Below are 15,399 nucleotides of genomic sequence, written 5' to 3'. Positions count from 1 at the left end.
TAATAATACATACAGTATATGAACACCTCCTCAAAAATAATTATAAAATTAATATAATTCAACTTACAGTTTTCCTATAAAAAAAACGTTCAAAAAGGTATTTAATATAAATTTCACGGAACAATATTGAACATATAAAGTTTGATTTATTTCGAAATAGACGAATTTGACTTTCAAGTTCGTATTCGTAGTCGTAAAATAGTTTCAACAACTACCGTAAAATTGGGTGTCTTTTTAATATGTTTTATTCGTGCATTTATCAAATGTCTTTTTTCGACGTTTCTATATATCATATCGGACTAGAAAAAAATATTAACAGCACATAATTTAAAGAAAATGGATTTAGAAATCCTTCAGCTTTTTGCCAATTTCAAAGTTGAAAGTACTAATATAGATCTAAAAAATAAGACTAAGAACAAACATTTATAACATTTGGTTTAAAAGTAATGACAATATAAAGTTTAAAAATGTACCAAAGGCGCCCAGCTTAACGGTATTTTTAATGATGAAATAAAAATATCAAACATAACCTCAAGTCTACATACAATTTGGGGAGCTAAATTTGTACAGATAAATTGAGGACTTATGCAAATTTTTAACAACAATAACGGCACTTTGTATCAATCTTCAATTCAATATTTTTAATAGTCAAGTGAAATAGATAAAATCAGTTCAGAATAATAGATCAGTAAATAACATCCTTGGGAGTTAATAGAATATAAATTTTCAGAAACGCATACTCAAGAGGCCTTTTTATTGATTGTTTCATTAAAAGTTTAAAAGTAATTAATAATCTACTTTCCAAACAGAACATATAAATCAGTTACTGCAATTTTTTTCTATGTTTTCAATAACAATATGGTTTGAAATATCTTTATCAAGTTTCTAATAAAATTTTGCAACTAAATAAATATTTGTTATGTTACTGAATCATTCCAAACAAAATAATTCACTGAAAATATAAACAGTAATGTACAAATATTTTTTTAATACGCTAACCAAGGATGGTGTTTTAACGACTCTTTTGATCTATCCCCATAATCGTAAAGTAATTCTTCTCCTTTTCTAATATTGTTTTTTGCTAATAGTACCAATCGAGGTTTGTTGTCAATTAAAATTGTTTTTGTTACTAAATTTCCATTTCTGGAATGATTCACGAGGCGACCTAGTTTACCAGATTCAATCGTTGCATCCACACTAAGTAAAAAAAATGTATTTTATTTATTTTGTACAAAGAAAAAAATGTTTGTAACGACTTACCAATACTGTTGATTATTATACTTGAAATAATACATATAACAGCCAGTTTTATCATTTCTGGCATAAATTTCTTCTCTTAATTTTGCTTCAATTGGATCTATAAGATCGCCGCTATATTCTACTACAAAGTCTCCTTTGGAAAAATCTTTTGATGCTACTACACCCCTACCTTTACCTTCAAATACTCTCACCTGGAATAAGAATTAATAGATATTTGTTTTGTTTAGTTTTCAAAATTATTTTGAAATTCTCAGGTACCTCGAGACCTTCTTCATATTCACTCTTCAAAGCTTGTTCTAAATTTTTTTGTTTTTCTTCCAAAACAATCTTTGTTGTTTTACGTACTGATCTTCTAACAGGGAAATATTCAGTCAATTTATGGTTGTCTGCAGATTTGATTTCTTTGCCATTTGGAAATAAACATCCTTTTTTTACTCTAAAATCAAAATTTATATTTACTTCATGAATTTATTAGAATAATACGTTTAATGAGATGTGAATATAAACATTTCAAACCTTTTTTTCGATTTTACAGTAGGTTCTGTTATTTTTTCAACAACTTTAACATCTTCAGCACTATCACTTCGAAGTTCAATCCTATGTGGAGTAGATGGTGATAATTCTGCATTTTTACTTCCGGTTTTCATCAAAGGCGTTGTAGGTTCTGTAGACATCGCTAGAAAAACATTTTCAAGAAGACATTACTATTATTGTTTCCATAGTTTTTATTGTCTTTTCCTATGACACATTATATAAAATGAATGTCATACTATTTTCTCACAAATTCAAAATTGAAAGTGTAAGAAAATTTGTATAAAAAGCAATCCATTTGAACCAGACAGAAACAGAGGCAAATCTATCAAGATTATCTGTTAATAAAAAATGGATACAAATTCATTGAGTAATTTAAAAAATGCTTCAAAACCATTTGTGTCCATACAAAGTAATATTGTAAGTAATATGCTAATCCTTATTATTTAAATGTATATTAAGGAATATAATTTTCAATTTCTGACAGAACGTAACAGGGAATCACAAAAGCTCTTTTAATGAAATTGTAACCTCAGAAACAAACCAAGAATTGAGATTAGAAAGCAGTCAAATATATCCACCAAATCAAGATTTTAATTCTAACAAAGAAGAAATCGGACGTGAACTGAAAGAAAATAATGAAAAAATAGTAGAATACATTGTTTGTTTGAGACAACACAGAGAAGAATTAACCTACATAATTGATAAGCAATACAAAGAAAGAAAAAAATTAGAAACTGAAATGGAAAGGGTTACATACAAATTATGTTTGGTAAATAATCTTGTGTAATCAAGTACAAAAGACATCATGAAGAAATTATTTACTTGTTTTTTTAGATAAATAAAAGTATGGCACAAAGAATAAAAACAAAAAAATTATATGATGATACTATTGCAGAAATCGAGAGTAACTACTGTCATCTTATCAAAGATTCAGAGAAGATTTTAGGTGTGATCAGAAGTGAATACGAAAAACTGGAATCAACGTTAAATAAAAAAACTAGTACCGAGGAAACAGATCTTACAGATGAGTAAGTTACTATACCGTGTTCAAACAAAGTTTAATTCTTATAATTTTTTTTTCGACATATTTTTAGGAACGCTAGTGGTGAACATGTCGGCAAGGTAAACTATTTAATAAAGTGAATATAATATACAAATGATATGATTACATTTTAGGCGTTTAAATGTCCAAAACTGATATCTACACTGGATAAAATTGGAACAAAATACTCAAACCCTAGTAACGACACTTTCAAATGACTAATTACACCAAATAATGGAGATTGAATCTAATATTTATATGACACTGGATATTGTTTTTGGAATATACAATTCTTAAGATTTTTTAAAATGAAGATGAAATTTTATATAGGTTTTTTATGGGCTGTATAAGGAATTAATATAACCAATGTATCTAAATTTTTAATAAAATCCATAATAAGAGTATATATGAAAATAATTGATAAAATATTTTTAAAATCTTACCTTTAACCATTGTTAGAAATTTTCTAATGCAAACAACGTCCTCTAGATTAACTTGGAAAAAATACGTTACACTATTTTTAATTCCCAATATAATTGTAAACTACATTTTAAGCTGTTTTTAATGACTAAATAACTGAGTTATTTACATTATACACCAATACAGCTATCATATAAATTTTAGAGGTGTCTTTATAAATGACAGAGGAAATTCTTCTTTTTTTATTTCAGAAGTAGCCTTTAAAGTATAACCCGAAATGCAGTGGCCTTTTTCAATGAACGCAACCTGATATTTTTAAACCGATTTGTTGCCTTTTTTATAAAAGTAGTAATAATTTGATGAATATAATGAACACTACCGGACAATTTAATTTTCCTCACTTCAATATTAAGCAAGATAATAATTAAATTGCTTATTTTTTAATACACAATAAGCCGTGCTGATGATTTTATGAAGAGTACAAATTATAAAAATATTTAATCTTCTTCTTTTGTTGTATACTGAAGGACGCACTTAAGTTAATAAATATTTGAGGATTATTCAATAAAGATTCGTTAAATAATATTTTGTTTATATTTATAAAATCAAAATATAAAACAGTACTGACTTGTTGAAAGTTTAATTTAGTGGATTATACAATAAATCTTATTAATAATTAAATATAATAGAAGAAAGAATAGACAATTTATTCTTCCTCATTTTCTTCCCCAGAATTGTCTTTTTCATCTTCGCTATAAATTTGACCCTCGTCTTGTTCTTCATCATCGTCGCCAGCAACTTCGGCATTTTCAAGTTCGGCTCTTTCCATCTGCTTAACAAGCTCTGCTTCATCTGTAGCAGTCACTACTTTCGGCTAAAGTAGAAACACTCAATTATATAAAAAGTTTCATTTAAGCATTAATTAAATATACTTACAGCCATTTGAACCTTGAAAACACCTCCCAGATCTGTAATAGTCGCTTTAACTTTTTCAATAGCATCATTCAAAATTTTTAAACCATCTTGTTTTTCTGGCGTTGATGTAGTCATTACTAAAAATATATATAGGCACTGAAGTACTGGGAATCATTAGAGTTTAAAAATTTGCTTATCCTAGTATATCAGCTCTTCCATTTCTATTAAATTAAGAAAATCCTGCTTACACCTTCAATGAAGCGCTAGCCACCGTGAAGGTCTGTGCGAGGTTATATTAGGACGGCCCTCCTCAGGAAATTTTTGAAAATTGAAATGCTAAGATAAAATTATGTATTTTGGCCTGTCTAGAGTACTTTTTGTCAATGCCAATACACTGCATTGGTAGTCCAAAATAGATTAATAACAATAATAGTTTAATAAGTTTACTTATGCTGTATAAATTAATGTTCTATATGACAAAAATTGGAAATTGTAATTGTGTAAAATAATTTTTGAATAAAGAATAACATATTTTATAATTACCGTATAATGGTGGAGCTATTAGATTGATCTTGATGGGTAATTCATCAGTAGATAAAGCTAATCCAGATTTCAGAGCAGCTTTAACTGCATCAATCCCTTCATAACCGTAACATGCGCATTCAATGTCTGCCCTAATTTTTACAGCTTGAGATGTTAGTTTCCTCTTAATGTTATTCAGTAAAACATCCTTTGTTTTATCATCTAATTCGCACTCTGCCAATATACTTGGATCACTGAAATTGTATTTTTACTATTATCATATTTTTCGTTACATAATAATCATCAAACGCTTACAGTACTGCTTGTTTGAAAAAGTCATATGCACTAGCTTTATTCTTCTTGTATTTTTCTTCAAAATACCACGCAGTCTTCTGATACAATTCCTCTAATTGTTCATCAGATTCGTATCTTAGTAATTCTGCGACATGTCTTAATATAGAATTAACAGCTTTCGCTTTTGCAAATCTCTCTGTACATTTTTCAACATCTTCAACACTAACACGTCGTTTGGAAAGATCTATGTAACCTTTTTCTTTGTCTACTCTTATTACTACTACAGGTTCCGTTTTACCTACACGAATAAGTTTATTAATAGACCTGATACGTCTTCTGGACAGCTCTGAAAGCAAAATCATCCCTTCTATGTTGTTGTATTCTAGTAGATGAACATAAGCTCCCATCTCAGCGATGGCTCTTACGTTTACCATTACTACATCTTCCACTTCGGGATATTTTTCTTTATAAAATCGACACGATAGCGGCATTATGGAAATCCAATATGCTGAAATTTGAGGTTAAAATTTGCTCTGTAATATCAACAGTACGACGAAAACTGAATAATTTAATATTTATGATTAAAAATTATTTACAGCTTTTTTATATATTTTAGTGAAAAGAACTAATTTATAATATATACCGTTTGTTATAATTTTTGACGTATCTTCACGTGGGAAATGAAAAGAAACTTATTTCATAGATAAACAGAAAGTGAGAATTCGATACTTTGTCAAAAATTGATCAAGAAGGAATCTGTAATTCAATAGTTAATGTACCAGTGTCAACGGAGAAAGAGACCATTTAAATATAAAAAAGAGAGTTCCTATCTGTCAATTTTTAACAAATTGTCAATTAATTGTGATGTGACAGTTTCAGTCCCATTTTAATTACATTTTAGATTAATGATTGTAATATTTCCCTTTTTTTAAATTAGTTATATGTTGCGACAATGGCGTCCTCGAACGATCAGAATATTATAGAAGAGTTGAAAAGAGAAATAGAAAGATTAACCAGAGAATTAGATCAAGCCAGTAGTGAAAATGTACAATCAGCTCAGTATGGTTTAGTTTTGTTAGAAGAGAAAAAAGAATTAGAGTTGAAATGGGAAGAATTGGAATCTTTATATGAAAATACCAAACATGAATTGAATATCACCCAAGAGGCGTTAGCGAAATTTCAAACTAGTCATAAAGTGACGACAAAAACGGGAATTGAAACTGAAGAATCTTTGTTACACGAATCGGCAGCTAGAGAATCGTCTTTAACATTGCAAATTTTAGAATTAGAAAATGAAATTAAACAGTGTAGACATGAATTGGAAAGAGTTACTGCTGAAAGGGATCGTATGTTACAGGAAAATAATGATATGGGTAATTAATTATAGGTTTAAAATTTTCATATTACTTGAATATCAAAATTTCTAGGTAAAGATAAAGAAGATAAGAATATGGATTGCAAGAAACTACGTACTGAATTAAGAGAAGTAAAATTTAGAGAAAACCGTCTAATAGCTGATTACTCTGAGTTAGAGGAAGAGAATATCGCTCTTCAAAAACAAGTTTCTGCTTTGAAAAGTTCTCAGGTTGAATTTGAAAGTTTAAAACATGAAATTAGGAGATCCCAAGAAGAAATGGATTTGCTGAACTTGCAATTGGAGGAAATGACAAATTTAAAAAGAATTGCCGAGAAACATATGGAAGAAGCTTTGGAATCTCTACAAGTAAGCCTCAGTAAATAAATGTTGTTTTGTTAATATGTCATTTTATCACATTTATGTTAATAAACAAAGTTTATTTAATATGTTTAACCTTTTGGATGATATTTGATATCTTCATATTAGATTAAATGTCAATTAAAAGCTTTTAGAGAGGGATGTTGGTAAGTAAACAAAATGCTCAAATTTCTTTTTGAAATATAGGGCAAGGTTATTTAAAATTATAAGTATGCTATATTTTGTGTATTTATTTTAGAGTGAAAGGGAAGCCAAATATGCCTTAAAAAAAGAGCTAGATCAACAAATCAACCGTGAGTCTTTTTATAATATTAACAACTTGGCTTATAGAATTAGGGGTATAGCTGGAGAAGATGCCGTTGGAAGTGATTGTGAGGATGATTTGCCAGGCCTTAAACACCTTGAGGCAACCATTTGCAATGAAGTAATGATAATAATATATTTTTGTAAGATTATTTAATAAAATAATCATTTTATCTAGGTACAATCTCCAGATGGTAAACAGGTCGATCTATTCTCAGAAGTTCACCTAAATGAATTACACAAATTAGAAAAGCAGCTTGAGGCTTTAGAGAAGGATAAATTTTCATTGACACAAAGCTTAAGAGAAAATCAGGGAATGGTTGAGAAAAGCCAGGGCGAATTGCAAGTGTTTATAGCTCGTTTGACACAACTAGCAGCTCATGTTGATTCTTTACAACACCTCTCTCAAACAGTTGATAAGAATTTGGCAAAACCTGCTGAAGAAGCAGCTAGAGCTATTCAGCAGTACCAACAATGGTTCAAAATGTCTGCAAAGGAAATAGAACTTCTTAAAAATGATATAAAAGAACTGGAAAACCTTACAAACATCTCTGATTCCACATTGCAGCTTAGAAATGAAATAACTAATCTAAAGAATAAGTTATTTGATACGGAACAGAAATCTATGGACTTGGATAGCGATTTAAAATTATTAAGAGACTTTGCTAGTGAAGCTGGAGCTTCTTTGGATGAAAGTCAGAACACAATACAGGGAGTATCAGAAGATTTAGCCCAATTATATCATCATTTGTGTACCATCAATGGACAAACGCCATCCAGGGTTATTTTAGATCATGAAAAGGAAGGATTGACTCCTAGTAAGTTGATTGCTTAAATTTTTTCATGATGAAACTTGATTTATTTAATGTTTCAGTGACAGAAACGGCTCCACCTATTGGTGAAATGTCTAAAATAGAATTGTTAAGAAGCAGACTGAAAAATGACATTCCTCTACATGATTTAGAACCCTTAAATGATACTGCCACTTTATCAAGGCATGTTTCTACTATAGTAGATCAAATAAAACATTTGAGAACTGCAGTAGAAAGTACAATTGAGTTATCAAAGAACAAGAGAGGTACTACTAATGATGGTTCATATGAATGTAAGCAAAATAAATTTATATGGTTATTAAGAAAAAAATACAATATTTGTTTTGTTCAGCGTCTCGTGACGAATCAAGCGAAAGTGAAATTCAAGAACTTCAAGAGCAAGTTGTCAGATTGAAGAGTCTCCTTTCTACAAAACGAGAACAAATAGCTACATTAAGGACTGTTTTAAAATCCAATAAGAATACAGCAGAAGTTGCTCTTACCAATTTGAAGAGCAAGTATGAAAATGAAAAAACTATAGTATCTGAAACTATGATGAAATTAAGAAACGAATTAAGATTACTTAAAGAAGATGCCGCTACTTTCTCCAGTAAGTATCAATATTTGTGTGGCATAAACTTTCCCAATAAATTAACATACTACTTATGAAATAAGTTTTATTAGATTATGATTAAAATGAAATACATTATTGTACAAACAATACAGCCTAAACCTAATTTTCATCTTCCCTTGCAATCTGTAGTAAATATAGGATACAGAGTAGCAATCCTAGGTCTTCCATTAGATTTTCAATGAAATGTTCCAAATTATTTTCAAAGAAATGAAAATCCTGGTTTAATGTTATGACTCAATTTGTTTCCTATCCTGTCCTTTCTGCATCATCTCTTGCCTACATAAATCTTTGTAATATCTTCAATCGCCTCCCTGCAATAGTACTAATATAAGTACAATATACTCTTATTCTTTGATTGTATGCAGTGTATAAAGGATTAAAAATTGATTCTAATGAATTGTTTTCCCAGGCCTACGGGCAATGTTTGCAGCGCGTTGTGAAGAATATGTTACTCAAGTAGATGAACTTCAACAACAGTTGAGTGCAGCCGAAGACGAAAAGAAAACACTGAATCAACTTCTAAGATTGGCTGTCCAACAAAAATTGAACATCACACAGCGTTTGGAAGAGTTAGAAGTAGACAGAGAGATAAGAAATAATGCCAGGCGACCCAACAACAGAAATTACTCCAGAGGAGGTAGATCTGGCGGCAGAGACGTCTTTTAGCGGAGGTCTAGACCGTTTTATTACGCATTAGCTTTCATTACTACCTTCTTCAGATTATAAGAAGTAGCAAATGTTATGAATAATCGAAGAGGGTAGTTTTTTTAAGTTGGGTGTGAAATCGATTATAACGTAAGTAGCGATTATTTTTTCTTCTCCTGAAAATGAATCGCTGTTTTGAATAATCGTGTGTCAGTTTATAAGGCTAAAGTATATCAATATTTGTTGCCCTTGATTAAAAGTATATATGATACTTTTAGTGCAACAATTTTCGTTCTGTCCATTTTAGTAATTGTGATATATTATAAAAAATAAATAAATAAAAAATTATTTAATACACTTACGTTTTAACATTTATAGGATGTCATAGACTGTTCAATCTCTGACGTCTCCTATACTTTTTATAAAATAATAAACTAATATGTGCAATTGTGTTTGTTATTAATTCACGCCATTATTAGTTATTTTCATAACGGTGAAAGGTTTTATTAAATATTCAACTGGTATTCAAAATTAACGCATCCATAACCGATTTGAAATGAAATTGAATGAAAAATGAAATTTCAATAAAACAGGTAGAAAATAAGACATTTGTTAGAAACATGTTATTTGATTAAATAATAACTTGTTGATTTTGTACTTTGTAAACCTTTTTTTGACATAATAATTAGCAAGTTTTCCTTGTTTAATGATTTTCCAATTAGCTGTCAGAATTGATTGAATTTACTCTCATTTGTGATGCGATAATTTTGAACGCATATTTATACAGAATTATCATACTCTGGATAAGAAAATTTATAGATTCACCATTTTTCTGATATTTTCAAACATAGCAGCTAATAATTGAGATTTATAGTGATTTTTCTTTATATCATATATTGGGAAGAATTTGTCTTTCTCACAATATAGGTGTCACAAATTTTCTTGTGAAAAAACTCTTTGCAATCTGACGTCAGAAATAAAAAAAATGTTATCAAGATTATTCAAATGACTAGGAAAATAAGATAGGATAAATCTAGACCAATAAAATAGTTGATTTGCCAGATATATGAAATAGGACGAAATAATGGGAAAGCATTGAAAAGCACACAATGCCTAAAGAGACAAAAAAGTAATACAAGATTATTCGGGAAATAAATATCTTTGTATCTATCTAATTTACCCTTCATACACTAGTTCTAATTATTCATTCAATTATTCTGTAATTAGGGATTGTGAAGAGTTTAAATGATTTGATGAAATTTTTACAATTGGTAGCTGGTTAAGTATTCAGTTTTTTACTTAAAAATGAGGATATTTTTGATGATCAAAAACCTTTTTAGCTTGTGATTTTTGTAAAATAGTTGGTTATAAATGTGTCTATTATTTATTCTCCTTTTTTTATATATATTTTTTATTTTATAAAATAATACCGGTAGTAGTAACACTCTTATAGTATAACTATTTATTTTGGTTAGTTATTAAATCAATTAATAGAGTAATAGAAATAAAAGAAAAGTAACCGTTTAAACTTGAATGATTTCCAAGAAAAATTATGCCAATTTCAGAGGTTGATATCTGATCAAAAAGATATTGTTATAGTTCAGCATTACTTACGTGGGGTTCTCCTTTTCCCCGATCAAAATACAATCACAAAAGTAGAAATATGATTCCTGAATATAACACTTGAAAACATTTAGTTTGAATACGTTACTTTTCTCATTATATAATATTATGTATAAAATATTCTTGATCTTTCTATATATTTCTGTAAAAATCTTATAAACAAGATGAGGGTATTTCTACATGCATATAATAAGAAGAAAACAAATCTTTAAAAGAGTGAATGGGAAAACCTTTTTTGTTCAATTTCGTTTAAAGAGTTAATATTTGGGAGTGTTTATAAAAAATATAAGGATAATTATTTTCAGGTTACCCCCTGCCGCATGCTATATCTATATAAAATAGCTGTGATGCAAAAAAAGTCCAATTGACACCTTCTAAATGGCCTTCTATTTATATGAAATGGTGTAAGACATGAAACTATTATCATAATGCCTTACAATCATTCCCAAAATATTAACTATGTATTGAAAACCATTTTTTGATGTGCTAGAAGTTTGTGTCAAGGTTACCAAAAATTGCAAACTGATTTTTATTTAATCATTTATCTATTCGATGTAAGAAGCATTTTAAATATTAACTAAACATCAATTTAAAAAGTCAGAAAGAGAAACATCATGTTTTTGATATAAACCCTTTTAGCTGATTGATATATGCTTCTTAACAATCAGCTTCTATTTGAAATAATAAGCCTAATTTTTTTTATTTAAATTCACCTTTTGAAATTATGAGTATATATCAAAATCATATAACAATTTGGTATCCGTTATTGCAACAAATTGTAATTCCATCTCCTAAGAATATTGAAAAATCAAGAATTATTAATGAAATATTGTATTTTTTCCATTTTTTTAAAGAATATCGCTTAGAAATATAGAGTTAGACATATGTGTTTAAAAAGAAATTTAGAGTATCAGAAAAATCGCAAAAAAAAAATGTTTGTTTATTAATATGTGAATTTTTGGGTGATTCGATATGGTCGAAAACTGTCCCATTTTTAGAAGAAATCCATGTTCATCCAATTTTTCCGTTGGTTCTGTGTCCATAAATGATAAATATCTGATTATTTCTTAGGAATTATCTAATTGCTAACATTCATTTACTCTTGAATTTTCTCATAACATATAAACTGTATAAACAAAAAACTTCCACTTTGAAATATTACATCCCATTATTCCAAATAATAAACTAATAGTCAAGAAGCTTTTTGAATCTCTCTTATAATAATGTAGTATATGAGAAAATCCATGTATGTTCCTTATATTTTTAATCCAACTAGTCATGATGTCTATATATAAGTTTAAGCTATTTAAACGTGCAAAAATTTTCTTAATTATGAATGTTAGTTATTTGATGTTTCTATTATTTGTCCTCTTTCCGAGCCTATGGACCATACGGAATTTACTCCCGTCCCTAACATTGAAAAATGTTTCGTCTCAATACAATAAAATTTATTAAAAAAAAATTATATTTGGTAAAATAATTGTAAACGTGAATGACGCCAAAAAGAGGTTGTAATTTCTACTTCTTTCGTATACCATACATTTGTTTCTTTTTGTGTTTTCCTATTTTTTATAAAATGGCATAAACTTTTTGATATTAAGAAGTAGACTGTTAAAATAGCCTTTTTTGGTCATTCAAAAGCCATGATTACTTTGCTCATTTCTGAGGTTGTTTTTAAGTATTCAAAATTAATATTGAATTTACATCACTTTTATAATATACGAGGATCGCATCAGAATCGTCTTTTGAAGATATATTTTGAGATCCTTGTTTAATAGCTTTAAAACTATTAAAATTGATTTAATGTAATCCTCATTCGGATACAAAACAAAGGTGAATATGAATTTTATCCATGTAATTAATATTGTTGAAATTTGGTTATATTTGTTTTTATGTGATTGATGTTAATTAATAGTACTTAATATTTTTAATAAAATTATATCTTATTATTAATTAGATTGCAGTTTTATTTTGATATTTCCTTAATGAAATATGTGCGACCAAAAAATACGCCGAATTATGTTATTAAAAAAAATTATGAAGTAACATCAAATTTGAAGTATTTGCATTGATTAGCATTGCACTCATCACAACGTTGATTCCATGCTGATTACAATGTTTACTGTCACTACAACACTATCTTCTTCTTTATTCCATAATAGGTCTATCGCCTGTTCCTTCTTTGATATATTTCCTCATCCTGGCTCCAGATTGTCGCTCCACCTCTTTCGTGGTTGACCTCTACACTGTGTTCCAATTGGAGAGTTACCCCTTTCTATTTTTACCAGTCTATTGTCTGTCATTCGACTTATATGTTGATCATATGTTTTTTATACTCATGCATTAATGTTATCTACATTAATTTTTATTTATGTGGCCACCAAGAATAATAAAACTATTTTTATTTGAAAAAGGGATTTATTCAGTTCTGCTTGCTTTGCTGCAATTATGAAACCACCTATTATTTGTCAGATTTGACACATTAAATTGTGCTTTGCACTTGAAACATAATACTGGTTGTTCCATAATGTGGGCATTCTGTAAATGATTCCACAACTCAATTGATTTCTTGAAAGAGATATTGCAATATGTACATTTATATGTTATCAATAAAGATAGTTTATTATTGTCGTTGAATAAATGATTGAATGAAGTTATCGTTGGATCTGTTATGGCTGTGAAACTGAAAAGAGAAAGTAACATCTTAGGCGTTATACATTCTCCAAAACAAATGGCACGGTCACTGAAAAATAAAATAACTATAATTAAAAACAAGACGAAAACATATTTTGTACAGAGTTTTCAATAGTCTATTAAAGTTCTAAGCAAAAATAATATTTAATTTATTATAAAAATTCAATTATTTCAAACATTCTTGAATATTTTGATGAGGAGTAAAATTGAAAAATGAAAAAACAAAGATTTACCTGGTTTTAATGATCTTGTTTCTTGCATACATGGAATTTCCAATATTAAATATCACAGAAGTATTTGTAGCAATACTATTCATATTTATGTCTTTTATATCAAAAATAAAATCATTCAAAATGGTTTCTACTTCATTTATAGTATTTGAACTATCTAAAACCTTTTGAAACAAAAATTACTAGAAAACATGATAAAATATATCACATTATAAATAGATACTTACATTTTCTTTGGTTTTCACAAAATCAATAAAAGCATTACAGTATTCTTTTACAGCATTTAGAGTATACGCTTTTCTATCAATATTTTCATCAATAATATCAATATTCTCAACAAAATTTTCAATGTTTTTGAAAAAAATTTTTTCCGAACTAAATGTAAGACACCTATCAAAATCATGTTTGTTAGTCCTCTTGAAATGAAGATGGTTCGACTGGAATTCTATTTCTATGTGAGGCCAATTTATAAGTTGTCTTTCATTTAATGGAGGACCCCAAAGTGTTGTTACATTGTATTGCTTTACGAAAACATCATCTAGAAATATAAATAAATCATATACAATATCATTCAGTTTTTCAAATATATGTTACCTTTTGTGCCTTCAGAGAATACCAATGAATTCAGAATTTTTGGGGTTCCAGTCACTTCAACACTAAATGGTGCTATGGTTTTTTCTACATTATGGTTAGTTTGAGTATCAACATCTTGTTTATCCACTACTTCATCTACCAATTTAACACCTTGATAACGCAGCATAGCAACAACTTCTTCACAATCATTTTTAATCATATACTGAAACTTATATATCAAGTATTCTTTGAACTTTTGATACCAGTCCTCTAAGGTTATTTGTTGACTATAATATTGGTATGCTTTTTTCCACCCAGGCCAACATTTTATGAAATGTATGAGCATATGAGGTAATATACACTTAAATTTGGGATGTAAAATGGTAACATTTATACCAAGAGTTGTTGATAAGATACTGTTGAGAACAGTTATATCCGCTTCCACTTTTTTACCTTCGATTATTTGCTTGAAATATCCTTTTAATTTGTTACTTTCTAAATCTTCTGTTTTCATATTTTAATTTTATTATTTTATAATATAATTTGAACATTTGTCGCAGGTAACTTATTTCGAGATTTTGAGGTTATAATTTTGTTATAAACCATTCTAGAGCACGTGAATTTGACAAGTCGGCCGTTTTGCCTGTGTGGCGCATAAAATATTCATTTTCCGTTTGTTAACGTACATTTCAATTGTGATTTTTTGTATTTTTCTCATTGTTATTTGCCATTATTTCGGCAATATTGATCGAAATGAATTATAGAGGGTGTCTCATAAATAATTTCGATTACCAATGTTTATTAAATAATCAGATACACCTCTACTCGACGTTTCGCTTGAACCTCGTTTAATTTATGTGTCAATGTTCGACTATTTTTATAGATCTTTCCTAATGGTTTTAAATGGCGATGTTTGATATCTTTAGAGCATCCAAGGGAGTTCAATAATTGGCAAGTGCTTGCACTAGGTTGGTTTTCTACTGTATTCATGTAACATTACTTATAAGACAAAAAAATGGAAATTATCCCCCTTTCAAAGCTCTTGAAGCAAAGATAGCCGAACTGTCAATGACGCCATTCGAAAATGGTCCAGTGTATTCTATGATTCTGTCTCACGAAAACCAGGTACACCCACGGACAACTTATTTCGAAAAGCATAAGCC

General features: G+C 28.7%; 5 protein-coding genes across 6 annotated transcripts; 2 read left to right on the top strand and 3 right to left on the bottom strand.

The window, feature by feature from the left end:
- Positions 1–140: 140 nt before the first annotated feature.
- Positions 141–3,511, bottom strand: LOC130902105 (histone-lysine N-methyltransferase PR-Set7-like). The gene is made up of 5 exons (XM_057813937.1): positions 3,280–3,511; positions 1,777–1,936; positions 1,519–1,696; positions 1,261–1,451; positions 141–1,197 (listed from the first exon to the last, which is right to left on the bottom strand). The coding sequence occupies exons 1-5, from the start codon at positions 3,287–3,289 to the stop codon at positions 987–989; spliced, it is 750 nt and encodes a 249-aa protein (XP_057669920.1). The 5' UTR covers positions 3,290–3,511; the 3' UTR covers positions 141–986.
- On the top strand, positions 1,982–3,240 carry LOC130902106 (uncharacterized). Its single transcript, XM_057813938.1, has 5 exons — positions 1,982–2,211; positions 2,279–2,563; positions 2,629–2,822; positions 2,889–2,916; positions 2,971–3,240. Exons 1-5 carry the CDS (start codon positions 2,143–2,145, stop codon positions 3,052–3,054), a joined length of 660 nt encoding a protein of 219 aa, XP_057669921.1. The 5' UTR covers positions 1,982–2,142; the 3' UTR covers positions 3,055–3,240.
- Positions 3,512–3,831: 320 nt separating the features above from the next.
- Positions 3,832–5,728, bottom strand: LOC130902103 (eukaryotic translation initiation factor 2 subunit 1). 2 transcript variants are annotated; one of them, XM_057813936.1, is made up of 5 exons: positions 5,631–5,728; positions 5,009–5,495; positions 4,715–4,947; positions 4,193–4,308; positions 3,832–4,130 (listed from the first exon to the last, which is right to left on the bottom strand). In XM_057813936.1, the coding sequence occupies exons 2-5, from the start codon at positions 5,476–5,478 to the stop codon at positions 3,963–3,965; spliced, it is 987 nt and encodes a 328-aa protein (XP_057669919.1). In that variant the 5' UTR covers positions 5,479–5,495; positions 5,631–5,728; the 3' UTR covers positions 3,832–3,962. The 2 variants fall into 2 exon arrangements, with proteins under 2 accessions (XP_057669919.1, XP_057669918.1); XM_057813935.1 differs by having other exon boundaries at positions 5,009–5,698.
- A 94-nt stretch (positions 5,729–5,822) lies between these two features.
- Positions 5,823–12,186, top strand: LOC130902100 (protein bicaudal D). Its single transcript, XM_057813931.1, has 7 exons — positions 5,823–6,360; positions 6,415–6,710; positions 6,961–7,146; positions 7,204–7,843; positions 7,900–8,130; positions 8,190–8,447; positions 8,881–12,186. Exons 1-7 carry the CDS (start codon positions 5,940–5,942, stop codon positions 9,135–9,137), a joined length of 2,289 nt encoding a protein of 762 aa, XP_057669914.1. The 5' UTR covers positions 5,823–5,939; the 3' UTR covers positions 9,138–12,186.
- A 951-nt stretch (positions 12,187–13,137) lies between these two features.
- On the bottom strand, positions 13,138–15,306 carry LOC130902101 (uncharacterized). The gene is made up of 4 exons (XM_057813932.1): positions 14,258–15,306; positions 13,891–14,201; positions 13,667–13,827; positions 13,138–13,482 (listed from the first exon to the last, which is right to left on the bottom strand). The coding sequence occupies exons 1-4, from the start codon at positions 14,748–14,750 to the stop codon at positions 13,158–13,160; spliced, it is 1,290 nt and encodes a 429-aa protein (XP_057669915.1). The 5' UTR covers positions 14,751–15,306; the 3' UTR covers positions 13,138–13,157.
- Between the last annotated feature and the right edge of the window lie 93 nt (positions 15,307–15,399).

Source organism: Diorhabda carinulata, chromosome X, assembly GCF_026250575.1.
Source record: "Diorhabda carinulata isolate Delta chromosome X, icDioCari1.1, whole genome shotgun sequence".
NCBI classification, from domain to species: domain Eukaryota; kingdom Metazoa; phylum Arthropoda; class Insecta; order Coleoptera; family Chrysomelidae; genus Diorhabda; species Diorhabda carinulata.
This window is presented reverse-complemented; position numbering and strand designations above follow the sequence as displayed.

Excerpts from the sequence above, each read along its gene's own strand:
- LOC130902100 (XM_057813931.1), top strand. The coding sequence starts at position 5,940 with ATGGCGTCCTCGAACGATCAGAATATTATAGAAGAGTTGAAAAGAGAA. Across the intron at positions 6,361-6,414 it reads ACAGGAAAATAATGATATGG|GTAAAGATAAAGAAGATAAG; the intron begins GTAATTAATTAT and ends CAAAATTTCTAG. Across the intron at positions 7,147-7,203 it reads AGGCAACCATTTGCAATGAA|GTACAATCTCCAGATGGTAA; the intron begins GTAATGATAATA and ends CATTTTATCTAG.
- LOC130902101 (XM_057813932.1), bottom strand. The coding sequence starts at position 14,750 with ATGAAAACAGAAGATTTAGAAAGTAACAAATTAAAAGGATATTTCAAG. Across the intron at positions 13,828-13,890 it reads TTGTGAAAACCAAAGAAAAT|GTTTTAGATAGTTCAAATAC; the intron begins GTAAGTATCTAT and ends TTGTTTCAAAAG. Across the intron at positions 13,483-13,666 it reads AACAAGATCATTAAAACCAG|TGACCGTGCCATTTGTTTTG; the intron begins GTAAATCTTTGT and ends TTTATTTTTCAG.
- LOC130902106 (XM_057813938.1), top strand. The coding sequence starts at position 2,143 with ATGGATACAAATTCATTGAGTAATTTAAAAAATGCTTCAAAACCATTT. Across the intron at positions 2,212-2,278 it reads TGTCCATACAAAGTAATATT|AACGTAACAGGGAATCACAA; the intron begins GTAAGTAATATG and ends AATTTCTGACAG. Across the intron at positions 2,917-2,970 it reads GTGGTGAACATGTCGGCAAG|GCGTTTAAATGTCCAAAACT; the intron begins GTAAACTATTTA and ends ATTACATTTTAG.
- LOC130902105 (XM_057813937.1), bottom strand. Across the intron at positions 1,697-1,776 it reads ACTGTAAAATCGAAAAAAAG|AGTAAAAAAAGGATGTTTAT; the intron begins GTTTGAAATGTT and ends TTTTGATTTTAG. Across the intron at positions 1,452-1,518 it reads AATATGAAGAAGGTCTCGAG|GTGAGAGTATTTGAAGGTAA; the intron begins GTACCTGAGAAT and ends TTCTTATTCCAG.
- LOC130902103 (XM_057813936.1), bottom strand. The coding sequence starts at position 5,478 with ATGCCGCTATCGTGTCGATTTTATAAAGAAAAATATCCCGAAGTGGAA. Across the intron at positions 4,948-5,008 it reads TTTTTCAAACAAGCAGTACT|TGATCCAAGTATATTGGCAG; the intron begins GTAAGCGTTTGA and ends ATACAATTTCAG. Across the intron at positions 4,309-4,714 it reads AATAGCTCCACCATTATACG|TAATGACTACATCAACGCCA; the intron begins GTAATTATAAAA and ends ATATATTTTTAG.